The sequence below is a fragment of the Gymnogyps californianus genome, chromosome 18, assembly GCF_018139145.2.
Source record: "Gymnogyps californianus isolate 813 chromosome 18, ASM1813914v2, whole genome shotgun sequence".
NCBI classification, from domain to species: Eukaryota; Metazoa; Chordata; class Aves; order Accipitriformes; family Cathartidae; genus Gymnogyps; species Gymnogyps californianus.
In genome coordinates, this window is record NC_059488.1 from 12,804,654 (window position 1) to 12,824,153 (window position 19,500).

The 19,500-nt window shown below is 36.6% G+C and overlaps 1 protein-coding gene across 1 annotated transcript in view; it reads left to right on the forward strand.

Annotated features, from left to right (window-relative positions):
- The window catches only part of RALGPS1 (Ral GEF with PH domain and SH3 binding motif 1), a 125,857-nt gene that overhangs the window by 16,044 nt on the left and 90,313 nt on the right, over window positions 1-19,500 (forward strand). The window contains exons 3-7 of the mRNA XM_050908100.1: window positions 7,058-7,184; window positions 10,318-10,425; window positions 13,753-13,803; window positions 18,523-18,606; window positions 19,112-19,201. Of these exons, the coding sequence (XP_050764057.1) occupies window positions 7,128-7,184; window positions 10,318-10,425; window positions 13,753-13,803; window positions 18,523-18,606; window positions 19,112-19,201 (390 nt within the window). The 5' untranslated portion in view covers window positions 7,058-7,127. The remainder of the gene's footprint in view (window positions 1-7,057; window positions 7,185-10,317; window positions 10,426-13,752; window positions 13,804-18,522; window positions 18,607-19,111; window positions 19,202-19,500) is intronic.

Here is a 19,500-nt window from a genome sequence, read left to right on the forward strand (position 1 = left end):
AGTTGCTGCACTAAACTTTGGAATGCTGTTTCCCTTCAAAAGGTGTATCGTCATTGGATTTTGTCACAGCCCAATATAGGGATTTATATACTGAATTATAAATATTATTTCCATTACATTTTCATTATTATTTATTAACTATAGTAAGAAGTTTCTCAGGAAAGAATGTGGATGAAACTACTAAATTGTTCATGGCATATTTTATCTATAGGTGGTACTGTTGCCTAAAGCATAATGAAATATATTAGAGACTTTCCAGTGAAACGGATACTGAAAATACACAAGACAGTTTTTGCTTAGGAGGATCTTTAGTCATATAAATGGCTTTTTAATCTTCTATAGCCTAATTGCTTTTTTTCTTACCAAACTGTTAGTAGGCAATTATTATTTAAATCCAGGCTTTTGAGCACTTTAGAATTTTTCATGTTGTGCAAAATGGCCACCAAGGTCTAATGTTGAATTATTTCAAAAGGACTTTGGAAATGGAAAGGGCTTTTTCGTATAAAGCATTGTGACTATTTAGACAGGTCAACTGTCCAGTCTCATATGTGCGTTTGTGCATGTGTTGTATGTCATGAAAGGGCTCAGAATGGCATACGAAAGATTGCTGTTTTCTGAAGGAAATGGGATTCACATGGATCATTTCTGCCTTTACTATAGGAGATGTGGTCTTTTTCCTCTCCACTTTGCAGAAATCATATGTGAGGGGATGAGAAATGGGGTTTGAGTGGTGATACTCGACTGGACAGGGGCACTCAGGAAAGTGAAGATATGATGTAGTGTTTGAATGTACTAAACTTTTGGGAGGGGATGCTGTCAGGAATAAAATGGTTTTACACCAGTGTTGCTCAGTGCTTCTGAGGTTTGTGCGTTAACTTTTCTCTAGGTTAGCAAGTATCCACGTAGCACTCAGCAGCTGCTTCTTTGAAAGATTTAAAGAAATTCTCTAGAAGTCCTTCCAGACTGGCTTGCTCTGTCACTGCAATGACAAAACAGCGGTAAATTGCTCAGACTCGGAGGATTTTGAAAAATTATTTTTTTCTGTTTAATATTGAAATGATGATACTAAACGAAAGAAACTTAGCGAGGGGAAAAAAGGTATGTAAATATCTAGATATGGAGAACAAGCAACGCATGGGTTTAGATACCTTGATGCTAATTGCCTTTTTATTTAGCAATAACACAAAAAGATGGGACTCCTGCCCCCTGCCCCTTATGAGCCCCTGGGCTGAAGCTGGATGTGATGTAGGTGGTGATACAAGTTTCACATCAGTAGCTGAATGCAAGCACAGGGGCACAAGTATAACCACATTATTGTTTCATCCTGTTTTCATAATACAGTCCCACTTTCCTCTTCCAGTACATTAACTGTGCTGTGCTAACATACTCTCATTTGTACTCTACACCCACAGCATCTGAATATGACTTTGTTCATGGTTCATCAAGGAGAGAAACGTTCTAATGGTGAACATCTGGAGGAATAGTTTTGGAATGGAGAGGAAAATGAGTGCAATGATGATTGTGATATTTGATACCAAATTCTGGCAGGCATGTCCTCTGAGAAGCGGCTGAGGACTTCGGGTTTGTCTAGTTTGGAGAAAAGGAGGCTGAGGGGCGACCTCATTACTCTCTACAGCTTCATGAGGAGAGGATGTGGAGAGGGAGGTGCTGATCTCTTCTCCCTGGGATCCAGGGACAGGACATGTGGGAATGGTTCAACGTTGAGTCAGGGGAGTTTTAGGCTAGATATTGGGAAACATTTCTTTACTGAGAGGGTGGTGAAACACTGGCATAGGCTTCCTAGAGAGGTGGTCGGTGCCCCAAGCCTGTTATTGTTTAAGAGGCATTTGGACAATGTCCTTGATACCATGTTTTAACTTTTGGTCATCCCTGAAGTGGTCAGGCAGTTGGACTAGACGATCATTGTAGGTCCCTTCCAACTGGAACTATTCTATTCTAAATTTATTTAAAAAAACAAAACCAAAACCCAACTGGTAACTTTCATTGGTTCCAACCAAGTTTGTCAGTGCCCAAATGGGGCCCTGGTGCTCTTTAATTGTCTTCACTGAACCAGTTGTGCAGCTAATTTTAAGCTTAAGAAAGAACAGTTATCTTTTGGTAGAATACTGAAGTATGTTTTCTTAAAAGCATGCTGCAGCTGTCAGCGCATGACTCAGTGATATTAGGAAAACCATAATGAACTAATGAAAGTAGTAAGTAAATGGGGTTTGAAATCAGCTAAGACAGTTAACTGTTGGAGCCCAGAATGGCCATACCAGGTCTGATCAAAAGACTGTCTAGCTCAATATTTTTTCCTCCAACAAGAAAATGAATAAGAACAGTGATCATCAGTGGTTGCTTACGTGGTTATTCTCATATTTGCTGAGAGCAGTGTGAACAGTTGGTGACTTCTCCAGATTGCTCTGCTAGCATTCAGAAATTAGGGCACAGGGACTTCCTTGGCCAGAGGTGGTATCTGTGCTTAAGAGTATTTTAGTGACTTTCTTGTGAGTTGGATAACTAGTAATCAGAATGAACTTATGGTCATTGTAACTGGATTACATGCATATTGCTAACAGCAATGTAAAATTTGCATTTCTGCTTTCAGAGAATGTCACTTCTGTGCCATAGATGACAAGATTGGACAAATGCTGGTAAAATAATGGCTATAGGGATTACTTTTGTGCTCAGTTTTGATGGTGGTGTGTTGGGTTTTGTTTTTTTCCAGTTTAGTTATTCTTGCACTGTCTTCACTTTTGCTTCAGAGAGAACTCCATATCTAAATGGGTTTGTTAAGTTGGCAAAGAAGAACAGACAACCTCTGGTGGTATGTATGTTTGGATCCTGATTTATCCACTTGCTTCTGGCAGTCTGTGAATGAGATCTACTGCAATGTACCCGTGAGCCTTCCATACAAACAGATAAGGTGTTTTCTTTGTTTTGCTTTTTTAGCACTGTTTGTATAATGCATCATTTTAATGATTAACTTGAGCAAGTTCAAAGAAGCTATAAAAAGAAATTATATGTAATTTTAGTGACTTTTTACCTTTTATTGCCAACATGTTGGACCTTCGATAATTTTCAGAATTTCAAAAATTTATTTTTAATCTTGTTGGAGCAAAATATTGCAAGTATGGGGGAGTAGCTTTTATATTAATTATTTTTAATATCTTTCTGTATGTTGTCTGACAGCTTTTTGTTACAGTAGGCTTAGTAGCAGTTCCAGTGTTACTTAATTTGCAGAGTAATACCTTCTGTGATAGCAGGTGTGGAAATACTTCAAATCACCAGGTGATTTCAGAAGAATAAAAACTCCTTCGTGGATTTGACTTTAAAGGATAGTTGCTCCCTATGACTTTCCTCAAGGCAGCAAAACAAATGGGTGTGTAGAGAAGTATTTTTTTCATAGGAGATGTGAATCTTGGAGAAACCTATGCACGTAGGAAAAAGCAGTACATTTTTAATGCTTGTGTTGTATTTGAAACATTTGCGGGGGGGGGGGGAATCTATTTTGGTCCTTTTTAGAATGAAAGTATCTAACCTTGCAAGCTTTTTCTATGTACTGAATGTTGAAAAGCAAAAGTATGTTAGTGCTTTTGGTTTCAGATATTAAAGCACTTTTGTCTCTTTTTGGTTTAGTGAATGTTAAAACTTGGAGTAAAACTGAGCTTGGACAGGGTACAAGATCACATATGGGATTTTTCTTTCCCTTTTCAGAACATTTTTGAGCCCCCGCACACTGGAAAGCCTAGTCAGAAAGGCGGAGAAGGAGGAGATGAGAATATTTTTGTGGCCTTGATGTAAATGCCACGTTTTAAAGAAATTACATCATGAAAATTGCTTTCCACTTCAGTATCTCTAAGGACTATTAACAGGAGCAACTCCAGACTTAGAAATACTTTGGAGTCTGTTAGTGCTCAAAATACGAGTTAATTTTATCAGGACACAAGATGAAGGAAATTGCTTCTTGACTAGTTTAACTGAGGAGAATCTGACATTATTTGAAACACAGTTGCTGATCTGTTTTCATGCATGCCCATGAGATTGTGGGGAGAGTTGTTGTTGTTTGTCATGTAAGACCTTGTAGGGTTGACAGGTGGGGTGAAGACCTCATCTTTCTCAAGGGAGTAAAATAAGAGGTTATTTTTGTTCTCAGCTGCTTGCTTTTCCAGCATTTTCCTGTTTGTGTGATCAGTGGTGTGGGAAAGGGTGAGGACGCAAAGGGAGATGTGGCAGTATCCCTAGTTGCGTATTTGAGCAACTGCAGATTTTGCTAAAAGAGTACATGTACAGGAGCCTGGCAGCGGTTGCCATGGGGTTCATCTGTGTGTGCTGTGGGGAATGATGAAACAACCATGCTGTTTGTTTTCTCAATTTAAAGTGAATCAGAGCTTGAGCTGACTTGGTACTTCTGTAAGCAGTTCTTGGTTTTTGTGTGTGCACACGCTTATACACGTGCAGAGACACACACAAATAGTTCTGTTCTTAGTATGTATGTGCATGCTGTATCTGAAAAATGTTTACTAGCTGTCTGCTAGCAGCATGCTTAAAGCGTGTGTAAACTTTCTGCAACATGGCCAGTTCTTCACACAGTGAAACAGGGCTATACGGTGTCTGTATTTTAACCTGTTCCTAGCAGCCGATTTGGGTTTAGTAATTAGAAATAGTCAGGTAGTTTAGTTTTCACCCCATGAGCATAATACTGATTATTTAATTTGCGAGGAAGAGTTCTTCCTTCTTTTGATGAGACAGGTGTTTGGATTCAGCCGGCTCTTCTGCGCAATCCTGCGGGTCTGGACTATGTTAGCTTTTTTTATGCCCATCTTAACAAGCTGTCACGTAAGCTCCATTTGGATTCTCATATCTGAAATCTTGGAAAGCATCACTTAGCTGACAAAGTGAGAGGCAGATCCTGTACAAAGACCTTCTCTTTAAAGAATGTTAGCAATGGATCATGTTGAACACTAACTTCAGTAAGGCTTGTAAACATCCATGGCTGTCCCCTTGTTCACTTAATCAGCCATTTCATTGTAGTCCTAAGACTCTGTTAATGTGTTCCTATAAGATTATTTACGATGTAAGAGTAGTCTTAGGTTTGAGATTATGTGGACTCTGATTCATGATTTAATGAACACAGACTTCAAATATATCATTATGATGTATTAGCTGACAAAATTTTCAGTGATTAAGATAAGAGTGTAATGTGTTATGTTGAACATTTAACTGAAGGACTTTGGCAGGTACTGTGTCGTTGTGCTAATTGTTGTTGGACCGTTAATGAAAGGACAGCTTTAACCTGTTAAGCTAGTGATTAGTATGGATGCCCAAAACGCACCAAATACAGTATCTGTGTGAAGCCTGTTTTTGCTGTGTTTGAGAGTAGAATTTGAATTTTGGTTCTGGCTCTTACTTCATTTCAGATAAATACAGAGAAAGCTTGTCTCCAAACAGTATCTTCTATAGGAACAATGAATTAATTCTTTAAGTTTTGCAGCAATAATCAGAGGTCCAGTGTGAGGGAGGGACCAGATGTATCCATTGGTGACAGTTTTTTAAGTGACATGAAAAAGCTGCCTGAGTGATTTTCTGAATTAGCCAATCTTATGGTCAAATTTTTCTTTGCTGTGTAGATTTGAAAATAAAATTGCTTAGGATTCCCTTCACTTCCCCTTACATAAAATTTTGACCAAAAAGGAATGTTTTTGTGCCTGGAACTGTCTGTTGTTGTAATTGGGTAAGTGATTTTATTAAAAAATGTGTGTGTAATTCTTTTATGAGTACTCCTTCTATCTGAATTAAGTCTATAATCATGTCACTTGTTCTCATTTCAGTTGTGTCTATTTATATACAAATTTTATTTTTTCTGAATGAGATGCAACTTAATTAGATTTGTGGAATTGTATATCCACCTACATCCATATGGTGTGTATCCTTTAGTGTATAATAATTAACATATATCCAAGAAGATGAAATCTGATTTCCTGATATCAGAGAGATAAATATTTATAAATATTTAATACTTATCTTTGTTCAATACTCAGGAATATGCTGTCTCATAATTATATGTGCTTTATTTCAAGATTGATGGTTCTTTTAGATACGAGTATTACTGTTGTGATCAATGGCTTTGTTAATTCAGAACTGCAATATGGGTTTTTTGGTGGTTTGGTTTTTTTAGTTTTCGTTAAACACTTTGTATTTCTGTGTTTTCATTAAACACTTTGTAATTCTGGAATGGATTATTTGATCCAAATGGGTAGAGGCAGCTTCTTCATGGTACTACATACTCAGATTTTTTGCAGTCCAGTCTTTTGGTTTCTGGAGGAAGCTTAAGGTATATTACATACATGAAGTCCTAAGCCAATTTGGAACTACATCTGTCTGCTTAATCCAGTTTGGAAAAAGTCTCACTTCAGACAGTGCTGTTGCTGGATTAGCCGAGATCCTTGAGATTCGTCCTTCCAACTAAGAAGGATGATGTTGGCCGGTTCTCTTCTCTGGAAAACTTCCCTTCTTTGGGGCTTGACATAAAATGCTTTTTCAGGAGCACCTGTCTGTATAGATATTAGTGGAGGCCTAAGCAGCTGAAAATAGGATTTACACATTAGAAAGATACAGTGGGACTTAAATCACCAGTTATGAGCCTAATTCAAGTGATGAGCAGGGAAAAGTGAGGAAGCACCATTTTTTCAGTCAGTTAATAGCTTGGATATCTTATTTTAAAATACGTTATGGTAACCTGCAGTTTCTGGATGAATACTGCCTAGCATGGACTTCATATAAAACCTAATTCAACATAAATGACAAATAGTACACTTTTTTCCCCCCACTACGTTTCTTTAGTTGATTGGAAGTGGGGATAAGGACTTGGCATGGCTTTAGTGATACTCAGTTATACTCCTCCACAGTTGGTACCTGAAAGAGAAAAGAGAATCTAGCTCCTAAGATCATCTTGTTTCTGAAGTTCTTTTCTCTGAGAAAGAGCAATGAAATCTCTTGTATTGTTGGGTTTTTTAAATTTTATTTATTTGTTTGCATGAATACATTTGCTTTGCAGGAATCCTGTTTTCATCATGTTATCTCACCGCTGCTGGCTGAGCTGAAACTTCCTGTGTCTTGGGGAGAGCATGTATAAAAGGAATGACCTCATGGCCAATGTGATGGTCACCTCCGCCACTCCAGAGGTACAGTTCCTTGTCTTTTGTTAGCTTCTGTATCAAAAGAGAAATTTTTACTTGTTTCAGCTTTCACAGAAGCCCTTTCCACTAGTCATGTCAGTCCTTTTTCTCAGGAACGGTGTAGTATTTGACAACAGAGTAATTTTAGAACACTCCATGGTTCTCAGGGTTCATGACTAATTTTTTTATTGTTGTTGATGGTGCTTACTCATTTAGATTAGTTTTAAATAGCATTTTTGACCAGTTACTCTATAACTTGCAGCGGCCGTTTATTATCAATGAGTTGAACAATGTAACGTACCATCTAAGTGGAGCAGGCAGAAATATTCCAGTCGAATTTTTTTGGAATTTACTAGTCTACTAGTAAGGAAGTGCTCTGTAAGATTTTGTTCATTTTAACCCTTTGTATCCTTTGGAGACCAGGCAGCTCTGTTGTGCTGTTTCCAAAAACTACCTAGTTCCGTGTTGCGCTGCTGTGCACAGGTAACAGCCTGTGTTTGTAGGTCCGGGACAGCCAACTGAAGACTGTTTGGGAATTAGTTACCCTATGTTTTTTTTACTGTCATGTAATATTATGATGAGATATTATAAATCAGCTACAGTAATGCTTGCCCAGTAAAGCACACGTTTTAAATGTATGATTGGAGGTACTTTTTGCTTTTTAAAAAGGTAACATTTTGATGAAATTCTTCCCTGCTTGAAAAATTCTACTGCTTCGTTTCTTAAGACAGCTGAAGAGCTGTGTGAAGCAAGTTTTTCCATCGTAGTTGTGCCTTTTGCACACACAACTTGATCCTGTCAAAGCAGTTGTCCTGATTTTTATGAAACAAATCAGCTGTTTCAGTAGTGAGCTTATCCTTTAAAATCTTATAACAAAACAAAAATACATAATACAGCTGAGCCCTGCAGAAGATAATTTTCTCAAACATAGCATAAATGCCCTCAAGACTAACAAAAATAGTTTTTCATTCTCTCAAGATGGGGGACATTTTGAATTGGGTATGTAAACACAAAATTTTGAAATTCCTCTTCAAAATAATAAAAAAAAAAAACCAACTTTCTCACACTGTTTTCTCAGAACAGAAATATCTGTTGTAGATCAGAGCATAAGAAGTCTCCAGGGTCAAACCAAAGATTCTTCTAATCCGTTATTCTGCCTCTGGTAGTGGCCAACAGCAAATGCCTGAAGAAGGGCCCAAGAGCAGTGCAAGCGCAGGAAACATCCCACTGGTACCATCCTGGCCACAGCTGTTTGCAACCCGGGGACTTCCTGAGGGGAAGGTCCTGTTTGCTATCTGTCAATCTATTTGTTTTCTATAAATTTGCCTAGTCCCCTGTTCGAATCTGTGTAATCTTTTAGTTTATACAGAATCCCATAACAAGCTGTTTTTCAGCTTAACTATATGCTGTGTGAAGACCTGTATCCTCCTATTCATTTAAAACACATCTCTGATTTTAACTGATAACCCCTTCTCCTGGGTGTTAGATGAAGCAAAGAGAGACCATTCCTCTTTCCTCTCGCTTACTTTGTTGGTTATTGTACTTCCTCCCCACAACCCACTACCTCTTTTCCAGGTTGAAGATTTCTAGCATAGCCAGTCTTTCTTTGTAAAGAAGCCATTCCATACCTGTGATCATCCTTGTTACCTTGTTCTGAAACTTTTCCAGCTCTTTGATATCCCTGTTAAGATGGAGACTAATACTGCATATATATTCCAAGTTTGGGTGCACCGTGGATTTATAAAGGAGCATATTCATACTCTGTTATATATTTTCTCTTTTCCTTTTCCAGACTTACCAAATCTTGTGAAGTCCCTTTTCAGCTTTTCATTGCCAGGTTTTGTTTTTTGTTTTACCACATTGAATAAATAAAATGAAGATCCATAGTTGTCAACAAATTGTCACCTCATTGGTCACTGTCTTTTCCAGGTTGTTGAATATAAAATAATCATCACTTATCTATGCATAATTCTCTGCTGATTGACATATTCTCAGTGCTTGTAACAACTGTCTTGTAACTAATTACTTATCATTGCAAGGATAGTCTTTATCCTAGGGCTGCATAGTTTCCTTAATGTCTTTGGAGTGAGGAACCACTGTCCAAAAATCTTTTGGAAGTCCAACAAGACTGTATTAATCGTCTTCCTTTACCCACATGTCTCTAGATACTGAGGCAGTGCTTCTCTTTCTAGATACTAACTTGGCAATTTCCTGATACAGCATACCTGTCTGTGTTTCTACTAATTCCCCTTTATTCTCTTCTTGGGTTTGCCCAGTACAAATGTCAGCCTTCCTAATCAGTAGTTCCCCAGATACCTTGTAGGGGAAAAAAAAAAATCATCAGCATCTCATTTACCACCTTCTAGTTCTTTACTACCAAGTCAGTTTTAAGTGAGAATTGCATGTTACAGTTAGTTAAGATGCCAAAACATGTTTTGACAACAGTGTTCTTCTAGCAAACAAATAACCTCAGTGAAGTAAGGGCTTAAGATTTTACATGCATATATTTTTATTCAGTATGTGGGTTTGAGATAATAAATAGAAAAATAATTCTATTATTATTATTAAATCACATTATTCCTCAAGAAAGGAAAATGAGCCACAAGTGCCTGCATCTGAGCCCAAGGACAGAAACTTCAAAAGGAGGGCAAGGCACCAATTTTTAAGGCAAGCCACAGTACTATTCTAAAGTACCCTGGAGCTAACATTGGGTTAAATTTCAGGACGTGTCAGTTTTTCCCTTTTTATAATATTAGGAATAGAGCAGCATGATTTGGATCTACCCACTCTTTACCTTGCATATTTAAGTTAAAAATTTCCATTGAATATGAATTTTCAAAATCCCAACACGTTTCCTTTTGTGTGACAGCTCTTTTATCTTGTCTGTGTTTTTAAAAATGGCTTTCTAAAGCTGGAAATTTGATAGAGCTAAAATTGTATGTCACTATAGTTTTTGCAGAAGAAAGTTAGTTGGAAACATTCGTGAACCATGCTAAACTAAATTTTACTATACAGTATCTGAAGCTTTTTGAAGTTCATACAGTTTCTTGTAATTTCTTAATATTTTTACACATTTATTTTCTGAATTTGACATGAAATTCATCATTCTTCAGATAAGCCTACTATTTTTTCTTTGTAGGGTAGTAGCAGCTCAGATTCTCTGGAAGGGCGAAGTTCAGATTATGCCAATAAAAGCTACGATGCAGTTGTATTTGATGTGTTGAAAGTAACTCCTGAGGAGTTTGCTGTAAGTAGAAATGTTATTTTTGCATTTAAGCTTGTATAATATTCAGGGCTTGCAGGATATTAAAACATACATAAAACTTTTTTCTTAAAATAAAAATCTTTTAAATGAACGTCCAATGTTCTTGAAGACAAATTTGTGATTATATAAACTTTAACAAAATCAACATGTCTTGGGATTTAATCATTCAGTACTGACCTGACACAGCATATTTGTTTTTCTGTGTAAAGCCATTTGAATTTTTTCTAGTGTTTTAGAAGACCCTAGCATAGGTTTAAAGATGTTAGTTATGCACAGTCTGATTCATTTTTTTTAAATTGAAACCACAAATACTCATCTTTTCTGCTGAAACATCAGTTTCTCAGAAAAATCAGTTTCTGAAAAGAAGGAAAGAAGCTTGTAGAGAGGAAACAATTTGCATTCCTTATTAAGATGATTTCAGTACTAAACTGAAAGCAGAACTGCAGTTTTGGCAAAAGTACAGTTCTTGTGCTTGGCCCCTTGTTTTTAATTTATATGTTAACTTGCTGGGGAGCAGGAAGGAGTGAGGATGAAAGCTATTGAACCTAGTTCAATGTTTTCATTAATATTCTGGGCATCAAGATGATGTTTCCCTCATTTGGCGTAAGATCGTATAATACCCATTCACAAAAAAGTCCTGGAGATATGCCTACATTATTCCTATAAGTTTGTCACTTTGGAACAAATTCTGATGAGTCTTTTTTTAAGACTAATACAGAGTACACAGATGAGAGCTGTTGTTAGATAAAAATATAAAAATAGTTGGTTGGCAAATCTGCATCAATTCAGTTAAAAAATGGCCTGATGCTTTCGCTCCTATTCATCCAAGTTCAGATGATCCGTGGCCAAGGACTACCTTCAGAAATGAATAGAGCCACAATTTAGACAGGTCTGTAACATCACACAAAAATAGAGATGTCTGATTTCATCGGATGAGACTGAATATTAAGTCCACAGACAGCCCAGAACATAGTCTGTAGTCTACACCAGCAAAAATGAATTTGTGGTGATCTCAGAACTGTATTTATAAAATGATCAAGTCAAGGTAAAGGTGCTTGTAACTTACAACTCAACAGTTTTCTATTATGTTCATAATTCCTACTGCTGTTGGTTTGAGACGGAAGTGTGTTGATGAGGGTCTTGATTTAATGGTACACTTTAAAAACACACATATGTACACTCACGCACCCTTATGTCATTGTAGCATATCTTTTAACTCTGAAGTCCAAGCTTCTGTAAGTTGCTTTTCTCTCTCCAGTTCCACTTGCCACCTGTAGCCATGAACAAAACAAACAAACAAAACCCCCACCAACTCCCAAACAAACCAAAAATTGAAATGTGTGTCTGTAGGACTGGCAGTGAGGCTTGAAAAAGATCCAGTGTAAACCCTAGCGGTAGGGCTGTTTGTGTGGGGTTGGTTGGTTTGTTTGTTGATTTTAATATGGTCACACAAACTTTTAACACCAAGGCTTTCTTAGCCAGAGTAGCTGTTCTCCTTGTGCCACATTAAAACCTTTTCATTGGTTTACCCTGGTCCTCTTTTTTTATTGACAGCTCAAGTAATGTTTACTGCTTCTGTTCCATCCAGAGAAGCAGATAATTTCTTTTTTCAGTAAATAATAGCAACCAGTAAATGATACATACCATTTCTTGTTACTCAAGACTGTAGTAGTCTGAGTGTTTCAGATAACTTGAAACAGTTCAGTTGGGGAGAATGAAAAAAACCACAGGTCTAGGTTTACTGTAGTTAGTACAATTTGGTTACTGGACATCAGGGCAGAGATCTATAGAAGATGAGATTGCTGTATTGAATATAAATATTTAGAGAAAGGGAATGAAGCCAAGTTAAGGTCACTTCCAAATTTAGTGTGTTGTGTTCTTTTTTAAAATTTAGAAGCAGCAGAGGAGAAATTCCCTGGTGGTAATCACGTATATAACAAAAAGACCAGCAGCTTGTCAATACTACTGAATTTTGTTTTCAGCTTTTTGGTGATTTTGATTGAACCTGTGTCTTGTTGAAATGATTACTAATTCTCGCTGAAAACTTCTTTATTAATGTCACATAACATGGCGTATAGTCAACTCTTTGGAGCCTCTGCTGTGCATCTTACTAGGAGACAGTCAAGAAGTTGCAAACAGGCATTTCTGACTGCAGTTTTTCTAGGATCAGAGCAAGATCTTAATGACATCTGAGTTTGTAAATACCCAAACGCTACTAAGAAGTATAAATCGCAAAATTGAGTGCTGCTAAGAGTGGTTGGCTAGGGCTTTGTGGCAAAATCTTTGACTTAGCATAATATAAAAGCAAGAGAGAGAGGCAGAGTGTAAGTTAACTATTTATGGAAGGAAATTTTTTTCATGACTGTCAAATTTTATGGGCCTCTAACTTCTCTAGGCTTATGTCTGAGGAATCATAGTAGAAACCTCATTAAAACTACATTTAAATAGATAGTTATCATTCTTAATTGGTGGAATCAAATGAGCATTTTGAGAGGGGATTAGCAAGTTTTTGCTGTTTTGGGTTTAGCGTAACAAAATGGCCCACAGAGAAGCTTTGCTGGGGAAAGATCCAAAGAAGTGTTCTTTGATACTTTCTTTTACACATTCAGTCATGTAAATTACAAAGCTAAAAGCTCTGTAGGTTTATACACTCACAGTATAATTGAAGTACCTATTGGTTAAACAAAGTTTACATAACTCCCAAATATATAATGTCATTCGATGACTGAAGCAATTCAATTATCTTATCACTCAGATGATAAAAATGTTCTATAAGTGCCTTTTTTTCAAAATCATTGGCTTTGAAACAGCATTACAATGTCTTATCAGGACATACTCATCAGTGACTGAAAATCTGTGTATGACCCCTTTAAAGCATATTCCAATCATAACTAATTAACATATCATAATGTTTTATTGCCTTTCAACCCAGTGAATGTAACATGTATGCTGCTTTCTGTGTGAAAGGCAAATAATTCTTCCTGCCATTACTGTTTGGACCTTTTATTGACATAACAGAAAGACTCTCAAACACAGGTTTTTCCTCTTAGACTGCTGCAGGTACTGAAAACCTTCACTTAGTTACAGCCAGTAAATGTAAGAGAATATAACGACATGTTGCCACTCAGGATGGTGGAGTTTCTGCTTGTGATGTGTCAGCCTGGACAGGGGAGGCTGAATTTAGGACTGGTCAGTTCTGGTCTATGGAGAAAATGCGACTGTATCGTTTGTAGTTACTAAAGGGAAGATGTAAATACATGATTGTTAGCTCTTTGTATTACATTATTTAAAATTTTATCTTTATTGCAGAGCCAGATTACATTGATGGATATGCCAGTATTTAAAGCTATACAGCCTGAGGTAGGTTTTCTTAAACTATCTGCTTACATCTTTGGAATTCAGTGCCTGAGGAAATGTAACCGTTTAAATAATGCTTTTTCGTTCAAAAATGCTCAACTTGCACTGCACTAATATTCTTCTAGGCTTATTCTTTGTTAGCACTGTGAATCTGTAACCCAGCCTGATTTACTTTGATTTGTCATCTATTGCCAAAAGAGATGACTGTGCTTTTCTGGAAGTCTTCCTGCCCTGCTTTGTGTTGAGTGTTTCTTCAGGATTTATCAAATGTCTAAATTCTCAACTCTCCCTTCTGCTCCTGTTTTTCAGTTCACATCTGATTGCAGAGTTTGACTTATGCCTCTAGTCATAACCTGTATTTTAGGCTGCATCAGCCGCTTGGTAAACTTTTTAATTTGTACTATCATGTTTAAGATTCAATTCTGAGGCAATAAATCAGCCCAAACCCTTAAAAGTTAATGTGTTAGTGTCCTTTAATTTTCTAACCTCTTAAGAAAGACACAGAAAGAAACTTGAGGCCTGTTGAGAAAAAGCAATCAAAGTTAACATAGACATTTGAAAATCAGAAATAAGAACTTCATAAATGAAGAATGAAGGTAATTATCAGAATATGTTAAATTTGCATAAAGGTGATATCTTATCTCAGTATTTTGATGAAATAAATTTATTTTCTACAAAAGGTACAAGAATTGCATGTTTCCAGCTTCAAGTTCTTTAATATAAGAACATGTCCGTAGATCCGTTATGGTTTATAGTCTTCTTGTGCCTAGGTGGAATATCATGAATACATAAAGGGCAAAAAAAACCCCTTATAATATTGGCAGAACTGAATTTTTGACAACATCAGAAAGGGCAATCCAGTTTAGAAGGTTCTTAGTAGAAGCTCAGTCCATCTAATTTGCTCACTAACAAAACAACTCGTATATTACAGTGGTTCAGAGAGATTAGTAGCCCTCTATTTTGAGAAAGTATAGGAAGGAAGATAAGAATTCATCTATCTGGTGTCTGGCCTTCGCGTCAGAGAAATTCATTTTTTTTCAAGAACACCAAGACAGCTTTGTAGCTGAAAACACTTTCATGCTTCTGAAATTACATGTGTTCTCCAGGCAGTTGGGGAGTCTTGTGGGGGGAAAAAATGGCAAATGAACAATGCAATAAGAAACCAGCAATACTCGTAGAAAAATCTGTTATCACAAAAATATTGCTATTTACAAATAGATACATACCTTTTCATGAGAAAATTTTGCTAAGAAAAACATCAGTTAGAACAAAATGGAGGTTTCACCAAAAGCAGAGGTAGTGTGATACTCTGAGGAGATGAACGAATACAAAATAAAATACAAAACTATAGACGTTCGTATTTAAAGTGAATTTCACATTTGCTTTAATTGCTCTGAAATATCTGTGCCATAGAATTTTATAGCAAAACAAAATACTGACATGCTTTTCGTCTTTTCCTCTGTCATTGCTTCATTTTGCCTTTTGGAAATGAAATTTCCTGAAATGCTACTCTGATTGATTGGCAGATAGATGTAACTTAGTGAGAAATGATCAGAAAAAAACTAACGTCATATTTTCAGCTTCTGCTAGAATACAAGTCTGTGTATAAGTAGCAGTTGCCATAAACTATTAAATTGTATTTTCTGACTTTCATCTTATTACAATTACCAAGATAATTTAATTGTTTGCCAAAAATAAACAACTGTTTCTATCCTGAAATTCTGCCAACTGTAGGACTAAGTTTTAAAGCAAGATCTAGTCTGTGTATTTGTCACCTACCTGCCTCTTGTTATTAAGTAAGTTATTAGACTAAGGAGGTCAAAATTTTCCAGTCAGATCAAATATTAATGTATAGTCTGTAATTGTCTGCATGTTTGAGGCGTGGTAGCCTTTTAAATTAAGTTGGTGTATTTGTTGTTCTGTGTCCGTAAGCTTGGATACCCTTTGATACCTAAACTACCCCTTTGAGGACTGCTGGCTCTTGCGTTGTTCATGGGCAGATGGTTGTCTGCCATTTTACACAGGAACTCTGCCTTGCCAGAGTCTTCCCTTGGTGTCCCTGTATTGCATGGAAGAAGGAAAGGCCGATAGTCTGGTTGAAACCTGCGTTTCATGATGTTCTCGTTTTCTCACGTCACTGGGTATGATGAAGGCAGAGTTATGGTCCCTACTTCTCCTTTCACACTTGCTTGTGCAAGGTGGTCACAACTGCTCTGCAGAATCAGCTTTTGTATGCAGGCAGTGATGGTAAATACACTGGTATGTGAATAAGAGTGAATGCTTCCAGTTTCCTGTGCTAGAAAGGAGGCGTGAAAAAAGCATGGAGAGGTTGAAATGACTCAAACACACAAACATCCTTTAAACCTAGCACTTGCTGAGGCTTTTTTCTGCTTTTCGATTGAGCTATTACTAAAAAACACATCTGCATGTTGCTTTGCAAGAGTTCAGTAAGAGGGCGTCTTGATTAACAATTCTTTGTTCTCCAGCAGAAATAACTACGCTTACATTCTAGATTTCTATGTAACTTTAGGTTTTTTCAAAGTCCTGGAAATTGCAGTCTCCACAAATTTCACGGTTTTCTTGCACACTTGATTGGAAAGTGTCTTCTAACTGTGTGCATTGAGGAAATTGCCTGCATCCTTCCATACAAAACGATGAAGTGTAATTCTAGAACACAGTACGTTTTAGCAGTATAAAAAAAATTCAGCAGGGGCATGTTGGATCACTTACTCTTATCAACCTTCCTATTCAGTCCAAATTTTAAACCTAGTCAAATGATTTTACCATGCACAGGATTTTCCATTGTTGCTCACTAGCCCTCTGGCAGCTGCTTAATATCCTTAGGTTACTGACCTCTTCCACTTTTCTGACAAAGGTAAATTTTGCTGTCCCTAGTAGAGTGACTGAGATTTTTCCACATAAATGTATAATTTCCAGACTCTTAAGACCAGACGTGCACCGATCATGTGGAGAATCTGTGTCTTGACAGATGCGAATTGGCATTTTTATCTGCAGAAGGCTTAAATGCTGGAAGATTGGGATACAAAATATGTTTGGAACTGGAAATGCTTTTCCTGGTGCTCACACAAGAACATGCAGACCTCCACATTTCGAGAGTGTGTTCCATTTATCAGAATGTACAAAGTGCTTTTCAGAGGCAGAATTCTCTTTGGCTGACTCTGCCTTTTCATGTGAAGGCGTCTAAAGTTAATAGCGTACATTTGGAAAGTTGAACAACATTTTGATTGAAACTGAAATTTGTGGTTCTAAAAACAGAAGAGTGATTTAGAACTGGTGTTACGGAGAACTCATTTCCAGTATGTATGTATCTACCACTTGTCAGATCTGAATATAAAGACTGTACAGATATGTGTAACTTGAATCTGTAGTTAAAAAGAGCCAGACTGTCTAAATATAGTTGGAACTGCCTGAAATAACTATTGGAAAATGGACACTTTCTTTCTGGCTAAATCGAATTTGTGGTTATAATTTCAAATTTCTTTTGATACGTAATTTAATACAGTTTATTTAAGGAGAAAATCATTAATTTGCCTTTTAGCTCTTCTGTTTACTTTATACTTCCCACAGGAATTTCTACTATTCATTTTGCAGTTTAGGTGAAAGATTATTTTTTGCTGTAGAGCACTGGGATTTTATTATGCACTGAAGTTGATTAGTTATGGTCACGGGTATACTACAGAATTTGTGATTTTTCTTATTGTTTCGAACTGGGTTGACTTTGAAGTAGTCACCATAATGAAAGAGCATTCAAAAATTTGTTTCATATACTGTGACTGAACTATGCAGCCTACTGGCAACTTTTTGCTTTATTAGCACCAAAGTACTAATCTATATTCTGAAGTACATGCCACACTTCAGTCAAGTCTGGCTAAGCTCTCATAGCTTAAAAAACAGCAAAAAAAAAGTAAATATCAAAAACCAAAATAAGACAAAGAGTTATAACCCCAACCTTCTGTCCACCAGAAAACCTTCAGACTTAAGACTGTTACTGTCCAGCCTTTTTCCAATGATAGATTCTCTCTGTCTGAGTATCACGTATGGAGATTTCAGGGTTTTTAAAATTAGTTTGTAACTACTGTAAATAATAATATTACAGTTCCAAAATTGTGTTCTTCAAATGCTTTAGATCTCACATTTTAATTAAAAAAAAAATTAGAGCTTGAATGTGCTGAGCTGTGATGTATTCATGGAAGTTTTACAAACTGTAATAATGAGGATGACATTCAGGAATAATAGCTAGGTTACTACCTCTAGTTGCACAACTGAATTTTGTACTCTTTAACTACTTCTAATATTGCTTATGGATATGTTTAGTTTCAGTTTTGAACCAGATAAGATTATATACTAGGAAAGTCTTTACTCCTGTGTCTGCTGAGTTGCCCATACAAGGGAACCCTGGACTGAAATAATCAATGCAGAATGAAACTTCAGAGACATCACTTGTATTTGATTGCTTAGTCTCTCTGTATCTGAATATTAATAATGATATCTATTTTTTCTAGTATCAGGAGAGTATAAGAATCACATCATTTACGTGCATCAGGAAAACAGACGTGTTTCGTTAGACTAGCTGTCATCGAATTGGTGCCTTGGATTGGCTTTAGTAGTTATCTGAGATGCTTCTGTCGTATCAGTTTTTGCACTTTTAAATGTTTTTAAACATTACTGATTTTTAAGGCAATTTTAAAATGTGTTTCCTAGGAACTAGCCAGCTGCGGATGGAATAAGAAAGAAAAACATATCCTCGCTCCAAATATTGTTGCCTTTACTAGGAGGTTTAACCAGGTAAATGATTTGATTACTGTGTTGAACAGGTACTGTTGGACAGTTGTCTTTGAGTATAAAGTTAAATAGAACTACTCCTATGGATTAAAACTTAAGAGTATTTTTCTAAATCAGAATTAAGATTTTTAAATGGTAGTTCCTGTTTTCAGTTGCTTTGTCCACATTTTCATGTTGTTCCTCTAGACCATTGGTTCCTAATTATTACTTCCTAATAATTTTTGCTGATGTGTCATGGTACAACATCAGCAATTCTTTTCCTTCTTTTTCTGTGTTTCACCTGCTTATTCAGTTATCTTAGTGTTGCCTCACTTCCATACCTGCTTCTTATATCCAGTGGTAATGCTTTTGGGTAATTGCAGTTATACAGATGAGAATTCATGGGATCAGAACTCTTTTCTTTCCTTACCCTGTTTTTTCCCTGGAGCATCATGAAAGTTTACAAATATTTCATCTAATAAAGTCCTTTTTTTGTAAATAAATTCAGTTATATGTGTTTACTTTGTAGGTCAGTTTTTGGGTTGTACGAGAAATATTAACAGCACAGACCTTAAAAATAAGGGCAGAAATATTGAGCCATTTTGTGAAAATAGCTAAAGTAAGTGCAAATTTCTTGTACTATCATTCAAAATCTTCTTTCCTTTTTGTTTGTTTCTGCACTACTCCTATGAACCGTTGTTCTATTACAGAGGGTAACGTTCTTTTTTAGCATATCTGCTGTGTTGTAGCACATGAATAAAATAAAGATATGATATCAATTGTTTTTATTTAGTTAAATAAAACTACGCAGTTCAGTGTGACTTGTCTTGTACCTTTGCTTAATGTTGTGGTTTAACCCCAACCAGCAACTAAGCACCATGCAGCCGCTCCCTCCTCCCCCGTCCCAGTGGATGGGGG